At 42.8% G+C, this 19,084-nt stretch overlaps 1 protein-coding gene across 3 annotated transcripts in view; it reads right to left on the bottom strand.

Annotated features, from left to right (window-relative positions):
• Window positions 1-19,084, bottom strand: part of dapk1 (death-associated protein kinase 1) — a 175,389-nt gene that overhangs the window by 9,737 nt on the left and 146,568 nt on the right. For all 3 annotated transcript variants that reach the window (XM_060907201.1, XM_060907200.1, XM_060907202.1), the window contains exons 21-23: window positions 16,395-16,580; window positions 14,854-15,051; window positions 309-447 (exon numbers count right to left, since the gene is read on the bottom strand). In XM_060907201.1, the coding sequence (XP_060763184.1) occupies window positions 309-447; window positions 14,854-15,051; window positions 16,395-16,580 (523 nt within the window). The remainder of the gene's footprint in view (window positions 1-308; window positions 448-14,853; window positions 15,052-16,394; window positions 16,581-19,084) is intronic.

Below are 19,084 nucleotides of genomic sequence, written 5' to 3'. Positions count from 1 at the left end.
GTCGTGTGGATGTAGCCTAAGATCAAGTGATCTGTATTGTACAGTATGCGTTTGTTCTGCATGTCTTCCTGTCCTCTATTAGGAGTGTATATAGATCATGTACGTAACTGCCGGTGTCCTTTATTTGAAGTAAACCTGCACCAATGGCAGCTTTAACCAGCCTCCGTTGACTCGCATTAAAGTTCTGACATCTTCACTTATGGATAAAATAAAGCCAAAATACAACTATAAAGCCATTTCATGTAAAGAACAGGCGAATGAAGGATAATTTGTGCATTTTAGATACAACCTCCCTATAACAATCTTACCTGTTACGGACTTCCTTCAGTAAAGATCTCTCCTTATCATAGCTGAACTCTCCACCAAAAGAGCGAGGCAGGTTGGCAATGTCGGCATGTGTGGCCACAAGCACCACATGCAGAGGATTTCTGATCTTCCCTCCAAAAGCTAGAGAAACAGAAAAGGGAGGAGGAAGGAAAAAAAAAAACAACACACCACATTTTAAATGACCCACCAACATTGGCATTAAAGTAATGAGAAATCCAGCGTCTGTTTTGATAAAGCGTTTCTACAAAATGTGTGTTTTTACAGCACGGAGCATAAAGAGTTCAGAGCATTAACGATTACTGCACTCGGTCTGTTAGAGATTGGTATTGGAAGTACAACGATGCTCAATGATACGACAGTGGTGCCGAGTTTGAAAATCTGAATGCATCAGTACTTCCAACTGTAATCCAAATCACAGGTTTATATTAATGCACTCATTAGAAGAAGAATTATATTACATTATTTCTCTAGTCAGTCACTCAGAGGACCTTGTATGATAGACGATCTATGCAATCTAAGCCTAATAATAAATACATAAACAAATGTGTTACTTAACCAAGAAATTTTTTTTTTGGTGAAAGGAAGTTTATTTAACATTTACGGAAGGACTTTAGAACATCAGAGCTTTGTAACGATCCGTACGTTTTCCGCTACAGGACCGTCTTCATGACGAGAGGTTTCCCTTTTTTCTGTGGTTGGTTGAAGAGAGCAACTGGACTTGTTTGAAGATTCTTGAAAACGTTTCGTAGAATCCGAATCAGAATGCTGATGGCTGCAGTGTAGTCAGACAGAACTGAGGAAGCCTTTAGGATGAGAGGCGAAACGTTTTCAAGAATCTTCAAACAAGTCCAGTTGCTCTCTTCAACCAACCACAGATTACTATGTACCTGGATGACTGAGATTCGTCACAGATATGTTTCTACGCACTTTGGGATGAGATCCCTATGAGAGGACTTCCAGAAAACTGGCAGACACCTTAGCCAGAGAGGATCGTTCATTTTTGTCAACCTGGAACGACCATCACTGAACAGAGGTGGGTGTCTATGACATCTTTTATCAGCCACCTACAATGCAGCCATCAGCATTCTGATTCGGATTCTATGATGATCCATGAGAGGATAAATACCTGATACTCCCTATTAGTCAGACAGAACTGAGGATGCCTTCAGGATGAGAGACGAAACGTTTTCAAGAATCTTCAAACAAGTCCAGTTGCTCTCTTCAACCAACCACAGATTACTATGTACCTGGATGACTGAGATTCGTCACAGATATGTTTCCCTTTTTTGTCTTGATACTCATCTCATTATCTCTAGCCGCTTTATCCTTCTACAGGGTCGCAGGCAAGCTGGAGCCTATCCCAGCTGACTACGGGCGAAAGGCGGGGTACACCCTGGACAAGTCGCCAGGTCATCACAGGGCTGACACATATGGCCCTTTTCCACTACCCTTTTTCAGCTCACTTCAGCTCGCTTCAGCTCACTTCAGCCCGACACGGCTCGCGTTTCGACTACCAAAAACCAGCACGACTCAGCTCGCTTCAGCCCTGCTTAGCCCCTAAAACTCGCACCGTTTTGGAGTGGGGCTGAAGCGAGCCAAACCGTGCCGAGTGAGGCTGGGGGCGTGAGCAGACACTCCCCTGTGCACTGATTGGTGAGGAGGAGTGTCCTCACATGCCCACACACACCCCGCGAGCGCGCTGGGATCTGTAAACACCGCAAACCCGGAAGAAGAATAATTACGAATTACGAGAATTTCTCAAGCCTTATCCGCCTCGCCTCATCTATACACTCTTGCCAGTATCTGTTGGTGTTGTCGGTGACAACAAGCCACAGCACCAAGACCAGCAACACTAACGACTCCATGTCCTCCATGTTTATTGTTTACTATCCGGGTCGTGAGACTACCGCTGAAAAGCTCACTGAATCAGTGACATACAGAGCATCGTGGACGAGTTCGCGGAGCGCAAGGCTCGTCGTATGCCCTTCAAATAATGCGCGCAGTAGGCTATTGATGTTTTATTATGAGCCATGTACAGTATGTCGCCTAATGTTTTTTTGTTTCTGAGTTACATGTTTGTTTGAAGGACTTAATGTACAAACTAACATAGTTGCACCCCGGAGTGTTGAAACTGGTAAACACAGTGCATTCAGTGAGGTTTGCACCGCCCTCCTTTTATTTCTGACTCTTCCTGTCACCGTTGCAACCTCTGAGCGCTCATTCGTATGCCCTTCAAATAATGTGCGCAGTATAGGCTATTGATGTTTTATTATGAGCCATGTACAGTATCCTAATGTTTTTTTGTTTCTGAGTTACATGTTCGTTTGAAGGACTTGATGTACTAAATAACATAGTTGCACCCGGTAGTGTTGAAATTGGTAAACACCGCAGTTGCGGACATTTTGTAGCCTAAAATGATGTTATGATAAGCTTTAATAAAGGGCCCGGTCATTTGCCCCGCCCCCGGCCCGGCTCTGACTTGTTCCGCCACTGTCACTGATGTCACTGTTTGCGCTGCTTAATGACATCACATGACGTCCACCCACTTTCGCTAACTCCACCCAATGTGTCCACCCACTTCCAGCCAGCACGGTTCAGCGCGGTTGTAGTCGAAATGCAACTCCAACAGCCCCGCTCAGCTCGACTCAGCTCGACTCGGCACGGCTCAGCCGCGTTTGTAGTGGAAAAGCGGCAATAGACACAGACAACCATTCACACTCACATTCACACCTACGGTCAATTTAGAGCCACCAGTTAACCTAACCTGCATGTCTTTGGACTGTGGGGGAAACCGGAGCACCCGGAGGAAACCCACGCGGACACGGGGAGAACATGCAAACTCCGCACAGAAAGGCCCTCGCCGGCCACGGGACTCGAACCCAGGACCTTCTTGCTGTGAGGCGACAGCGCTAACCACTACACCACCGTGCCGCCTGTCTTGATACTTTTCATAGGAAATTAATTTCCACATTCAATGCAAGAAAGAACAATATACAGAGGCTGGTGAGGAAACGGCCGTTTATAGCTGCTATAATGCAGCTATAACAGGAACTCTTATCTTGTTGACATTCCGATATTAAATGGAACTATAAATGCTGAAAATTGTAATGGTTGGTAAACTGCTGTCGAGGAATAAAACGCTTCGGGACATGCTGTTATATGAACTTTATTAACTCTGAGGTGCTTTCCGAAAACTAAATACTTCAAGTTAGAGCAGTAGCTTGTTATTTCTGGTTTTCTATTGTTGTACTTTGAAACATGTTTTTGTCCCATGTTACACATTCACTCAAAGACTTGTGGTTAAGGTTACAAAATTCTTTGTCGTCCCTTTTCCTGTTCGACCACTTTGTTCAGCTCACTCTGGATAAGACAGTGGGCCAAGTAACTAAATATTAAAGTGCATATCACGGGTAAATTCAGGAGCAAGATCAATGTAATTCTCCTATTTTATATTAAACTTTGGTCAAATATCTGTCACATTTTGCATTTTGTGCAATTTTTTTTTTTACCTTGTGCAATACCAGAAAAAATTAGTTGAAATCAAGCCATTTGAGGCGAATTGGACCACCTCTGAAAAAACCTGGCATTTGGATTTCCCGGGAAACATTGATTTTCGTGACGTCGCGTGCGGGACGCCTCCCTCTGAATCCTACGTCAGCGCTGGTTTGTTTATGAGAAAACGACCTGGTGGTTTTCTGCAAATTTCTTCAACATTATCAAGTAATTATTAAAATGGTTAACACATGTATCGTAGGAGGGTGTAGCAACACCAATCTTGATGGGATTAGTACTCATCATTTCCCAAAAGACCGGACAATGAGAGAGAAATGGGAGCGCTTGGTCTACACAGGCTGTGCACTGAAACCGTGCAAAGCTCTCACAGCCTGCTGGCGCTTCCGCAGGTAACGTCACGAATCTGGCTCCAGACTCCCTTGGGATTTTTCCAGACGCGTTTTATTTTTTTCTGCTGTAGACAGACGGCCTTGTGCAAAATTACCCTTCTGGATGAGTGTGTAAAGGCACATACTTTCATAGAAAAAATCCCCCCGAAATTGGTCCAGAATATGCACTTTAATGTAATATAAGCGCATGAGCACTACATTGTGTCACCCAGCAGAGGGCGGACATAAGGAACCTGAATGAACTCATTACGCAAGACACAATTACTTTGAGTTATACACTGTACACTGCCGTGCCAAGAAAAATAAATAAATTAACTAGAAAAGCACTCTGAGAGCGCAGACCTCAGCCAAGAATCCTTAAAAAAAAAAAATCTGGGATCCAGAAGGTGATCCGGATCACCGCCAAAATTTAATGGATTGTTACTTGTGCCCAGTCACACCTCTGGAAAAAATTTCAGAGCAATCCGTTCATAACTTTTTCCGTAATGTTGCTAACAGACAAACCAACCAACGCTACCGAAAACAACCTCCTTGGTGGAGGTAATTAAAAATCGTGCACGCTAATATTTGGTTGGACCGCCTTTAGCTTTGATTACAGCATGCATTCGCCGTGGCATTGTTTCGATAATCATCTGCAATGTCAACATTTATTTCAGTCCAGAGTTGTATTAATTTTTCACCCGAGATCTTGCGTTGAGGATAGCAGAGTCGAACCACTGCGTAAATTCTTCTCCAGCACATCCCAAAGATTCTCAAGGTCGTGACACTGTGGTGGCCAATTCATGTGTGAAAATGATTCTTCATACTCTCTGAACCACTTTCACAATCTGAGCCCTAATTTTATGCCCATACCATAAGGGAGGGGAAAAAAAAAAATCCATTGATGTGATAACCTGGTCATTCAGAACATTCAGGTCATCGGCTGACTTCATTTTATTTCCACATAACGTTGCTGAGCCTCGACCTGGCCAACTGAAGTGGTGTTTACATTAGACCGTATCCGTCTCGTTTTCGTCGCGGATGCACTGTCCGTGCACATTAAAACGCCGGGAAACGACTCCACAGGCGGAACAACTTGAATCCGCCAGGGCCCACGTATTCAACCCAGTTCGTATCTGATCCGGTGCTGTGTAAACATTGAGGAACGAGAAAACGCTGTGCTGAGCTCTAGCTGACGTCGCCATTGGACAACGTCACTGTGACATCCACCTTCCTGATTCGCTGGCGTTGGGATCACACACACAGCGGCTCAGTCCCGAATCACTGCTCGTGCGCTTCACTCGCGCGCTCTGTGAGCTGCGCAGGGCCGGAGTGCGCACCCTCCAGAGGGCACTCGCTGTTCAGGGCGGAGTGATTTGGAGCGCAGGAGGAAGCGCTGAGCCGCACTGAGGTTTATTTACACGTTTCAACTTATTTAGCTCCTTCAGGCGCTTAAACTCAGTGAGAACATGAACATCACAGCCAGGTGTGTTTATCTGCTGGAGAAGGTGTTCGCTTGCCATCCTTCCACTTGCAAGTGGCGAGTGACTTGCGCATGCCCGATATGCACTGGGATCATGTGACGTGCCGTCTAATTAGTCATGTGATTAGCGTATCCGTGTATTGGCGTTGCTGTGTGCACGCGAATCGTTTTAAAAACGTTAATCTGATGATCCGCTGATACGGTCTAATGTAAACACCACCTGAAGCAGCCACATATCATAACACTGCCTCCAGAGCAGGGCTCGATATTAACTTCTGTATTTGCTTATTTAAATCCAAATGGCATTTTTTTATTTACATTTTTTTGTGGGCTGGGCAGTCGAGTTTAAAATATTCACAAGAGACAGAAATGAGGAAGAGTGAATAAAGCAAAGAACAAAAACATTCATCTGTTTAAATAGACAAATCAAGATAATTACCTGAATTTTTATTTATTTATTTTATTTTACTAATAGCGCATTCCTTATTACATTCTTAGGAAGTCGTGAATTTGTGCTTTAGACATGGGAAGGTGAAAACACTAACACTTGCCATTCAAGCTGTCAAAACTGATAACGCTGCTATTAAACTGGTAAATATGGGCAGTGAGATTAAGGCAGCTGATGACGAGCGTCCAGAATTCTCCGCATTGTGAGAGTTACACTGTGATTACACTTCATAAATTGTTGCCGTTTTAAAGGAGTATTTCTTGCAGTGTTTTCATCTTTCACTCAAACCCAGCTGAGAGATCCAACTTGACATCTGAAACGACCTGCCTTAAGCAAAGAAAGCGAATTTAAAGGAGATACGCAGAACTTTTATTTTTAAATACATTTCTGAGTGGATAGCATCTCCATCCTTGACTCTTGTATGCTGCATAAATGGGAATAAAAATATATATTTTTCAGAGTTAAAAATCGACCACAAAGTTGGCATTTGAGCTGCCCTGCTGAGCCAGCCAGCCCTCAGTGCGTGACGTCACAGCAGTAACCGGTTTTAAGTCCGAGGCCTTTGACAGCTATAGACCAGTCATATAAATAAATTTATGGTGAAAGTAATACCATCACTGACTTGCTCAACTAAGACTGATTTGACTTCATTGATTGTGGGTTGACTCTCATTAAAACAGGATAGGTGCTATAACTTATGCAACATGTACATGCATGCATTTTCACTGATAAAACGTAAAAGGCTAATTAAATAATCAGATGAACTGAGACCATCACATTCTGAAGCAAATTAAATCATCTTATACCGCTAACTTGAACACACAAGACAAGTTACATGTATTAATCTAAATTCAGGTAAACAACGCGTGTCGTTTTTGTTGTTTTGTATCCAAATCAGAGTCGGAGCTTACCCGTCTGCGTTCTCGCTTCTTGAAGGCCGACCTTGTGGCCGACTGTTTTGAAACAATCTGACTTTCAGTTGTTCGTTCAGTTCTCCATTCATTCGCTTCTTCCACGTAAGGGCAAGATGGCAGTAATATCCAGCGGAGAAATCAAACGGCTGGTCCGCTCATTCTCCATTTTCTCCATTCGGAGTACTCCGCCATTACTGCTTGACTCAGGCAATTACTAAAACCCGGGACGGTACGTCACCGGTTTTAGCAACAACCACGCGGAGGTCACTGCCTGAGCGATAATATGTCACGTCCCGTTCCGTCCCGGGTTTTACCAACAACCCTCGGCTCATACTCCGGGAGAACTGGTGCAACTGAACTTACTTTCTGTTTTAAAAATAAAAAAATAAAGTAAATTCTTTCCTTTTCTTTTCCTTTAATTGTTGGTACTGCACCCTCTTTCAATACGGGCTTATAGCCAACGCTCCTCAACAGATCAGAGGTTTCGTACGAGTCTTCAGTAAAATGTGCAGAGCAGAGGAGAGACCACTTCGTAGCCGCCCAATGTGCCCGTGAACTTCTCACAAAACGTGTCCAAATCTTTGCAGTTTGAACATTCTTGGGCCATGAATGCAACGTAAATCCACCTTCTGTCGTGTTGCTGGTGGGTGCAGCAACACATCTACATGACATGGCGATAAATTAGCTCAAAATGGAGGATCGGAGTTGCAGTCAGCTCTGTGTTTTAGTATAGAGGAAATAGCGATGAGACCGATAGACTTCCTGCTGTGAGGTTACGGACGTCAAGGTCATTCACTCAGACCGCTACCTACATAAATCACTTTAATCATAAAAATTACTATATTAGATTTATTGTTAATGCTTAAAACTATTCCTGTGCGGGGGCGTCGTGGCTCGGGTGGGTGGGGCGCCGTGCCGTGGTTCCGGGGACCCGGGTTCGGTTCCGATCCGGGGTCGTTTCCCGGTCCCTCCCCGTCTCTCTCTCCGGCTCATTTCCTGTCTCTGCACTGTCCTATCCAATAAAGGTGAAAAAAGCCCCCCCCCCAAAAAAAAAAAAAAAAAAAAAAAAAAAAAACTATTCCTGTGCCATTCTTGAGGTCTCAAGGCATTTAGAAACGAAAAGTGAGGCCATGGTTCTGTGTATATGCTTTAAGTATGCTGTCTGTGTTCAGCTGATCGTGAGCTCTACAAAAACACAAATCCAAAGCTAAACATTTTCTTTCCATTTATTTTTGGATTTGGAAAGGAAAAAAAAAAAAAGAAAAAAATAATCACCCTCTACTAACTATTTTGAATCTCCCAGACATGTCTTGACCCTTTCTAGCTCTTAAAATACAAAACAAAGGAAATAATGTGCTTGCTTAACGGCTGAAAGCATGACTGAGATAATGGCAGACAGCAACGGTTGCTAAGCAATAACGGGGGGGAGGGACGGGACGGGACTTGGGATCTAAAAATGTCAGCACTGGCAGAAAACGTCAACTTGCAGAGTAGTCTGTCAGGAATCTTCTTGGAAATGTGATGAGCACATGCCTATTTTAATATTTTAACATATTTACTAGTGACATACTCAAGGAAAATCTACATAAAGTTGGAGAACAAACTGCCAGAACAGTTCAAATATGCCTTGGCATAAATGCTACAAGTCTCTGGAACTGTACCAGAGTGGTGAATACTAGTCCAAAAGATTTTCCCTCAAGTTGTGTTTTGATGATGGTGGTGGTGGAGAGCATTGTAATATCCATCCATTATCTATAGAGGATGTGCAGTCACGTGACCCGTCTGTGTTTACTCCGCCATATTGGACGGCTTCAGGATTGTTTACCTTGCGCGAGCGTAATGGATCCAGGGAGTAATCCCCAAGAAAATTCGGAAAATACCCCAGCTACATCGCGCGATAACTTGTCTAAGTTTGTTCAGCATCTTGAAGGTGACGTGAGGCAGCGTTACGTGGAAAAGTGTTCTAGGTTGGGGATTGCAGATCCGTACAACTTGCCGCAATCCTTGTTCAGGGAAATTCGGAGCTGCGGTGCCGGCGATTTGCCCGATCTGGCCTACCACGACATTTACAATTTTCTTGTTAATCGTGAATTGTGTTACACTGGCAAAGCCCTCAAAGCTTACAAGAGCCTGGAAGCTTATAAATATTTTGTTGCGGGATGGGTATCCCAACTATACCTCTGGAAGGTTCCGAAGAAGAATGTCTACTTGATAACCTCACGGGTAAGTGGCATTAAGGCGTTTATCATAAAGAGACTATGCAGGACGTTTTATCGTAAGAATGTTCGAAATCTAAACTCAGTTCCAGATAATGACAGGGTTGTAAATATGTACGTTTTTGTCTGAAAAAAAAAAAAAAAAAATCACAAATCACCGCTATCTTTATCTGTGCAGAATTATTATTCAATATCAGATATAAATGTATAGGGGTCACAGATATGTCCAGCTTCTATACTCAAACAAATTAAAAAAATATTTTCTTGCACCTCTATGTGCCTAAAATAACATACATATTCTTTTTCAGTACTTTACACAATCTGATAGGAAGAACTTTATAAACAAGTTATGCATTTGTATACATATTTTATTAAGAACATTAATATTACATGTCCATGTGAAAACCAGTATTTTTTTTTTTTATATAGGATGCTTCCTACAACCAAATGCTGAACAAGATATAACCATTCTCGAAAGATTCACTCCCACACACTTGATAATTAGAACGGGTTCGTCTAAGTTCTATGCACGGCCATGCCGTCCAAGATGGCAGATAAACAAATATCACGTGACCTTGTGACGTCACGTGCACGCTCTCTATTGAGGTATTTCACCTGACGTCACAGGGTCACGTGACACCCCGGTGTCCGCCATTTTGAACGTCAAGCTAGCTAATGTCAACAACAGTAGCTAGTATGTTACTGTAGCAATGTTTACGTTCAGTCATTTGGATGACTGTTAAAACCTTTCAGTCTCAAGTTTTTCCTTTACTGGATTTACTAGTTTACTGAGCTAGCGCGCTCGGGCAAGCCGGCGGCCAGCTAGCACGCGCTAGCTCAGTAAACTAGTAAATCCAGTAAAGGAAAAACTTGAGACTGAAAGGTTTTAACAGTCATCCAAATGACTGAACGTAAACATTGCTACAGTAACATACCAGCTATGATGTTGTTGACATTAGCTAGTGCTAACAGCTAGTTGCTAATACACTACTACAACTACACCGACCCTAATAATACAGTTCTTGGTCATTGCCTGGTAACAGCAAATTTATAACGGGCCATGTCTCAACAGACTAAGAAGTTATTTCAATGACATTTAATAACATTTTGTTTATCCTGAGGACCGAAAGTAAATGAAAATGTGAACAAACCTTAGCTGTAATCAGATGGCGACCACCGGCTCCAGGGACGACCCGCTGATGTCGGCATGTTACCCAGCCTGACACAAAATATTTGGAGGTATCCAAACTCTTATATGCTTTCAGATCAATACCTGTGTATGGCGATGGGTTTTTAACGACATAGGTATACAGATCATGTGGGCCGAAGTCAGGTAAAGACGAGGGCTTCGTGTACTTCCGTACGTCAGTGAGCAATCCTGGTGGAAGCAGGTAAACGTCGTTCTCTAAGCCTGCTAACCTCAATTTTTGCAAATAACTCTCCTTCTGCTCACCCTGTAAATGCCCTACGTCGCTGGATAGTGAAGGTGTTTTCTGCATCTCGCTCCTTTTTCTTTTATGTTTTTCGTTTGTCGCCTTCCTCGCATTCAAACTGATTCGAGCTGTGCCGTCCAAAATGGTAGCATCACACGACTTGGTCACGTGGGTGAAATACCTCAATACCACTTATCTGTCAGGGTCATGGAGAACTTGGAGCCAATTCCTGATGACTTTATGTGAGAGGTGGGCTACACCCTGAACAGGTCGCCAATCTATCGAAGGGCAAATGCAGAGATGGACAACCATTCACACTCACATTCACACCTATGGGCCATTTAGAGGAGCTCGCTGACCTAATTAGCATGACTTTGGACTGTCGGAGGAAACCCATCAAATACATGCAAACTCCACACTGAATGACCCCACACAGACCGTTTGCACATGACGTCATGTGTCCCATGACCTTCTCTGATTTAGCTGTGTCCACCATCTTTGTGGAATAACAAATGTGTAGCAACAAGTACTTTAATACGAAATGCCGCAAATTGGTGCAGTTATCAGCTGCTCAAACAATTCTGCTAAGGCTAGAGTCAGATTGCTTAGGCTACATCCACATGACAACGAGATGTTTTTTTTTTAGCGGGTAAAAAAAAAAAAAAAAAAATAATAATAATATCGCGTCCACATGGGCAACGGATCAGTAAAATATCAGGTACATATGGCAATGCAACGCTTGCTGAAAACGATGCAATACACATGCCACACCTCTACGTGCGCTGTAAGACGGTCCCATCGGAGACACCAGAACAATAGAAGTAGACGCATGCGCATAAACCCCTTCTTCTACCCGGCGTGAATGAGTGAGTGCTGCTTGTTCTAGTCATGTGGTTGTGACGTCATCGTAAACAAATCCGTTCTACTCATCCAGACGACTTCGCAACGGCGCCGTTGCCAGATTTTTCCACACTGGAAACCGTTCTCAAAAAATATCGTTTTGGGGCACCCAAAACGCCGGTGCCGTGTGGACGCCAGGCCGAAACGATAAACAATTTTATCGGATTCACCTGAATCCGTTGCAGTGTGGACAGGGCCTAAGTTTATATTTCCAGCGCTTATGTGAGCAATAGACAAAATGTATATAAAAATGCGACATACATGCAAGCACTATTCCAATTTTTACTGCAGTTACAAATGCATAGCACAAAGCCCCAGTACAATGTAGGTAGTTGAGCTCGGTAAAATGTTGCCTTAGAAGACATCAATAATTAGGTTGCCGCCTTTTTTTTTTTTTTTGGTTTGCATTTTGTGTAGCATTTGCCCACATCAGGTACCTACTAGATCCTTACAGTAAACTTGCACTAAACTTTTGTATGCGTTCATCTGCTTCCCAGTGACTAAGCTAGTAATTAACACCAGGTAATTCACACTCGGCCACATCCGTACATCGTCTTCATACTCTACAACATTGCTGTACGGATCCACCCCGAACATTCTTTTATCTTTTCCCTGTATCTGACCTTGTCACTATTACTCAATTCGTGATATATTTGGGAAAAATTACAGTTCGCCAATGTACTCTCCTCGTTCGCCATAGACGCTATCCCACGAAGATGGCGAACACAACGAAATCGGAGCGCATCATAGGAGATTCGTGATGTAAGTGCAAACGGTATTTAAAACGTAGCTAAAATTCCTTGAAACTTCTCTTTGGTTGCACATCTGCTCTCTTTTTTTTTTTTAGCCTTTATTTAACCAGGAATAATCCCATCGAGATTCAGAATCTCTTCTGCAAGGGGATCCTGGCCAAGAGAGCAGCACAGTAGGTCCACATAAAGTACATAATTGAAAAAAAAACAAAACAAAAGCTGTTAAAACAAATTGGCAAATCACATCATTACATAATAATCACCAGCTGCGTTCAGTAAGAGGACATGTGCATTCAGCAGTCAAATAGACCTTGATCCTAGCTTTAAAATCTTCCATACTTGGGAGGTAATCCAATTTAAGATGACTGTAATTTATACCAGGACGAGGGGGCGGATGCTTTAAAGGCACTTTCACCAAAGACAGTCCGTGTATGAAGAATGGTGTACATTATCAATCTATCGAGCCGGAGACTACAGCTTTTGGTGGTGACTTTAAAGGAACAGTCCACCGTACTTCCATAATGAAATATGCTCTTATCTGAATTGAGATGAGCTGCTCCGTACCTCTCTGAGCTTTGCGCGACCTCCCAGTCAGTCAGACGCAGTCAGACGCGCTGTCACTCCTGTTAGCAATGTAGCTAGGCTCAGCATGGCCAACGGTATTTTTTGGGGCTGTAGTTAGATGCGACCAAACTCTTCCGCGTTTTTCCTGTTTACATAGGTTTATATGACCAGTGACATGAAACAAGTTCAGTTACACAAATTGAAACGTAGCGATTTTCTATGCTATGGAAAGTCCGCACTATAATGACAGGCGTACTAACACCTTCTGCGCGCTTCGACAGCGCATTGATAAGGAGCTCAGATATCAATGCGCTGCCGAAGTGCGCAGAAGGTGTTAGTACGCCTGTCATTATAGTGCGGACTTTCCATAGCATAGAAAATCGCCACGTTTCAATTTGTGTAACTGAACTTTTTTCATGTCACTGGTCATATAAACCTATATAAACAGGAAAAATGCGGAAGAGTTTGGTCGCATCTAACTACAGCCCCAAAAAATACCATTGGCCATACTGAGCCTAGCTACATTGCTAACAGGAGTGACAGCGCGTCTGACTGCGTCTGACTGACTGGGAGGTCGCGCAAAGCTCGGAGAGGTATGGAGCAGCTCGTCTCAATTCAGATAAGAGCATATTTCATTATGGAAGTACGGTGGACTGTTCCTTTAAGAGTCAAAAGAGAACATAAATACGGATAGACTTGCATGCATATATAAGGCTACCTCGCTCAATTTTCCACCACCCACTGAAGCTACCCTATCACAAATCAGCCAACTCTGCTTCCTGATATTACGTTTTCCAATCAATCATATTGCTATGTCACAGTCTTGAATGTGGATATATACTTATGTTTGTCCTTCAATAAACTGAGAAACATCTCTGGACTGCTGTGTCCGAGTCAGCGATTGATGCTCTCGGATAGCCACGAGGCAGAATCTCCGAGGCAGCAGAGGACTTGTATTTCTAGATCACTCGTACTTGATCACTTCAACCTTCTTCAGTACAGACAATTCAAAATCTATTACCAAATCACTCCAAAATCTCCCATTGTGTTCAGTTATACTGTACGTTTCCTCATTTTACAACCTAATCTCTCTAGATAAAACTTATGCTGTGTTCACACTTATACCGGTACGAAAGTGGTATAACTGTATCAATACAAAGTATACCGGTACAGTTTAGTGCATCTGTCCACACTAGCGAGAAATGTTTGCAGTTTTCTTTCACGGTAGTTGAAATGCGCGTGCGCGAAATGTTTCCGTGGTTACCGAGTAACTTCCTTCCGAGAATATGGCGGATGAAACAACGTGTGCGCGCTTTTTGTTGTCAATGTACAGTCTGTATTTCTGGTGGTCATTTATTCAGTCGAATCATATAAAACTTGCGAGGCAGTTGAGAAAGAAACAAAGAAAACGAATCTCCGTTCTTCACTATTTTATTCAGCGAAGACATCGATTGAGGTGTGTGACTTTGCGCATGCGCATTATATTTGTATCGATACAGAGCCGCTTCATCTGTCCACACTACAGCACCGATACTGTACCGGTACGAAACCCATACATTTGTGGGTTTCGTACCGATACAGTTATACCGCTACAGTACCGGTATAGTTGCTAGTGTGGACAGGTGTTGCGGTATGAAAGTAGTTTCGTATCGGTACAAAATCCCTAGTGTGGACAGGGTATTACATAGCATGTATTCCCTGTAAGGACAGAAAAACGGTTTACTCCAAACTCACATAATGTAAATCTTGAGGTCACTGTTCAGAGCTCCTGATTTGTATTATTAAATGAAACGGAATTAACATGGTCTAAAAAAGACAAATTTCCAACCGTACATAGTCCAGTCCAAACGTTACATGCTGTTGTGTTAACACAAAAAAAGACTAAAACAGGCCATCAAAACATGCTCTCCTTGTCCCTCACAAACACACACTCACCGATGTTGTCCTCAGGCAGCGTGAGAGCCTTGAGGCAGTTGAGCCAAAAGGTGACATGGCTGAGCTGAGTCTCATACGGTTCCTCCAGACTGAACGTCACCAGGTGGATGGCTGTATTATCATTGGCCGCAAAATAGTCGTAGGTGCAGTAGTATACTGGATTACCAGAGAATTCCCACACGCTGAAATCTCCAACACCTAATACACACACGCAGACAAGTATTACATTGGACAAGTCACAATTTCCTTTAATTAACATGAGCCAACTTCTGAATCCTTACTTTCCTCCTTAATCTCTATGCACCACAACCATAGCATGTACACAGTGCGTTGAAAAAAAGGACAGAACAATGATTTACTAAAACACTAAGAGCAGGCACTGGGGCAGTTTATTGGAATCACATTTTTCAGAGAGAAGAATTTATATTAATTCAATAACAGTTCAGTCAGTGTAAACACAGAAGTGCATTTTTTTTTAATACTGCTGGAATGTCCAAGAAGAATCTCATATAATAAGTCATATCATCCATCCATCCATCCATCCATCCATCCATCCATCCATTATCTGTAGCCGCTTATCCTGTACAGGGTCGCAGGCAAGCTGGAGCCTATCCCAGCTGACTATTGCCCCTTTTCCACCAAAGCAGTTCCAGGGCTGGTTCGGGGCCAGTGCTTAGTTTGGAACCGGGTTTTCTGTTTCCACTGACAAAGAACTGTCTCTGGGGCCAGAAAAACCGGTTCCAGGCTAGCACCAACTCTCTGCTGGGCCAGAGGAAAGAACCGCTTACGTCAGCGGGGGGGCGGAGTTGTTAAGACCGACAACAATAAGACCGCGAAAGATTGCCATTTTTAAGCGACGAGAAGCAGCAGCTGTACAAACGCGAAGTCATCCATTATTATTATTATTGTTGCTGCTGCTTCTTCCGCGTTGTTTTTGTTTTGATATTCACGCCAAGGTTTATGCAAACGTAGCGACGTAACTGACGTATACAGCGACGTAATGACGTATACAGCGACGTAACTTCTCTTAGCACCGCGAGTGATGGAAAAGCAAACTGGTTCTCAGCTGGCTCGCAAGTTGAACGAGTTGTGAACCAGCACCAGCCCCGAACCAGCCCTGGAACTGATTTGGTGGAAAAGGGGTATATGGGCGAGAAGCGGGGTACACCCTGGGCAAGCCGCCAGGTCATCACAGGAATAAGTCACATCATTCCAGTGTAATAGTTTTCAAGGAGTTATATAGCTGCATACTGTATTTTCTTATCTGTAATCATTACCTTTACCCTCGAGACTGATAAAGGCAATGATTGCATACACACTGACAGCAATGTATGACACTCATAACTTAATGACATGAATAACAGACACAATATGAACTCCAGTAAATACTTCAACAATCTAGCAAATCATTTCTAGACATAATAAATTGCTTAAATTATTCCAAAAAGGTGAAAAGCAGCTCAGTATTTATATCCAGACTAACATGATTCGGGAGATTTTGTAACAAAAATACAAAACGAAGATGACAGTGGGCGGCTAACCGTTGACGTTGGCTGTGTGGATGTCGATGGCCTTGGTAGCCGTGTCATCGGCTGCGTTCAGGCTGCTGTGGACGGGAGTGAACACCTCCAGCATTCCTTTAGTCAGACTGGGCTCGAACATCATACTGCGACTCCTCACACTCACGTTCTCACAGCCTGGATACAGGTTGGAGATGCTCACAGAGACTGGATGGGAGCAAACACAAACACACACACGTGTACATCATTGCAAGACTTATTATAGGATTAAAGTGCATATCACGGGTAAATTCAGGAGCAAGATCAATGTAATTCTATTTTATATTAAAAACTTTGGTCAAATATCTGTAACATTTCTGCATTCTCTGCAATTTTTTTTACCTTGCACAATACCAGAAAAATTCAGTTGAAATCAAGCCATTTGAGGCGAATTGGTCCGCCTCTGAAAAAACTTGGCATTTGGATTTCCCGGTAAACGTTGATTTTCGTGACGTCGCGTGCGGGACGCCTCCCTCTGAATCCTACGTCAGCGCTGGTTTGTTTATGAGAAAACGACCTGGTGGTTTTCTGCAAATTTCTTCGTTATCACGTAATTATTAAAATGGTTAACAGATGTATCGTAGGAGGGTGTAGCAACACCAATCTTGATGGGATTAGTACTCATCGTTTTCCAAAAGACCGGACAATGAGAGAGAAATGGGAGCGCTTGGGCTACACAGGCTGTGCACTGAAACCGTGCAAAGCTCTCGCAGCCTGCTGGCGCTTCCGCAGGTAACGTCACGAATCTGCCTCCAGACTCCCTTGGTATTTTTCCAGACGTGTTTTGTTATTTTATTTTTTTCTGCTGTAGACAGATGGCCTTGTGCAAAATTACCCTTCTGGATGAGTGTGTAAAGGGACATGCTTTCATATAAAAAAACCCCGAAATTGGTCCAGAATATGCACTTTAAGTTTAGCTATGGATTATCCTGGTAATTGCAGCAACAACCTATAATCAGAAGGGGGCAGTATGGTCATTCAAAAATCTTCTGTCCTCCCCAAATCCTCTCTTATTACTCAGGGATCCACTTCAATTTATTTACTGACGATCGAGAACCTAATAGAAAAAGCACGGTAAGGAGTGCAAGTCTGGATCCAGAGATTTAAGGGATTAAAGATCTTACTAAGACTAAAGTCCACTAGCATTAACACCTATGAGTGAAAGTGCTCAAACAAGTGAAATTATTATTATTTTTTTAATCTATTTGGTTACGAGATGTAAAGTATAAAACACAAAGTCTACTACGGGCATGAAGTCACGCAGGAAACTTCTAAATTACTACCACGTTACTGCTAAGATGATTACCTCAGTCTTGTCACAGAACACGAGACTGAGGCTTGTTGGATTTGAATTTGCAAAGACTTCCTGTGATGACATTCACAGACAGACAATGTTCAACAAATCCAGCTCGGACTTGAGGCAGGTGTGGGGCAGTAAAATAACAGGCAGCAGTTCTACAGTCAACACTCGGTGTCACGCAAAAAAAAAAAAGAAGCTTTTCCTGCCTCGTTCTTGCACTTGCGGCAAGATTTGGAGAATGCGTTAGTCACACTGTGCTGAATGTCTAGCACATTCAACACTTTCTACAGAACTCTTCTTCTTTCCCTGAAACTTTCATTTCCTTTTTAGAAGCTTGGTTTGATGAGTCTGTTGTATGAGGAAATGCATTGCATCTGCTGCGTATGTATATTAAAGTGAAGAATTATCAAACATGTTAAGGGCTACAAATTCAATACATTTCAGTTTCAAATTCTTAAAGTAGAGACGCAGAGCCTTTATTTTTAAATACATTTCTGAGTGGATAGTATCTCCATCCTTGACTCTTGTATGCTGCATAAATGGGAATAAAAAAAAAAAATTATATATATTAGTGCTGTCAAAAATGTCGCGTTATTAACGCATTAACTTGACTCAATTTTAACGGCGATAATTTTTTTATCGCGAGATTAACGCTCTGTGACATGATGTAGGTTTTCATAAGCTTTTGAAACTGCCAGGAACTTGGAACAGCGACTTTGCTTAGAAAACCGATAGCAGCTAGACTGTAATGCCACGCCCCGCACAGCCAGAGTCCTCTGCCCTCCTCCCCCAAAGAACCAGTGCAGGCAGGGCGCGCTAGTAGAGATGGGATTTATGGCTCTTTGATGGGATCCGCATCTTTGTGAGCCGTTCTTTGAAAAGAGCCGTTCAAAAGACTGGCTCATTTGGCTCTTTTTAAATATTTATTCAGTTTTAAGAAGACGGTGTCTAAAGAAGCCAGATCCCTCTGAACTGTAAACTCAATGCTATCCCAGAAATCCTTCCTGTAATATGCAAATTTGGCCGCCTCTGATTGGACAGCGCGACGCATCAACAGGCAGAAAGTGTAAAAGTACAAAATGTGTTAAGTGAGCTGAAACAGTAAAGATCAGATTCAATGCAATATTTATCAACGAACAACGGAGATTAAAAAAAAAGATGGATAATTCAACAGTAGATCATTTCACTCATGGTTCTCTTGCTAGCCCCGCGCCGGTGCTCGGCTTAGGTTTCACGTTGCAGTGGCTGTGTCAAGACGTGTTATGCTTTGCAATAAAAAAACAAAACAAAACATTGGTACAAAGCAAGCCCATTCACTTTTTTATGCTGATAAGAGAATTACAATGGTTTTTTATGTGACAAAAATGTGCGA

This window comes from Neoarius graeffei, chromosome 24, assembly GCF_027579695.1.
Source record: "Neoarius graeffei isolate fNeoGra1 chromosome 24, fNeoGra1.pri, whole genome shotgun sequence".
NCBI classification, from domain to species: Eukaryota; Metazoa; Chordata; class Actinopteri; order Siluriformes; family Ariidae; genus Neoarius; species Neoarius graeffei.
Note: the sequence above shows the minus strand (reverse complement) of the source record. Positions and strands in the feature narration are given on the sequence as shown.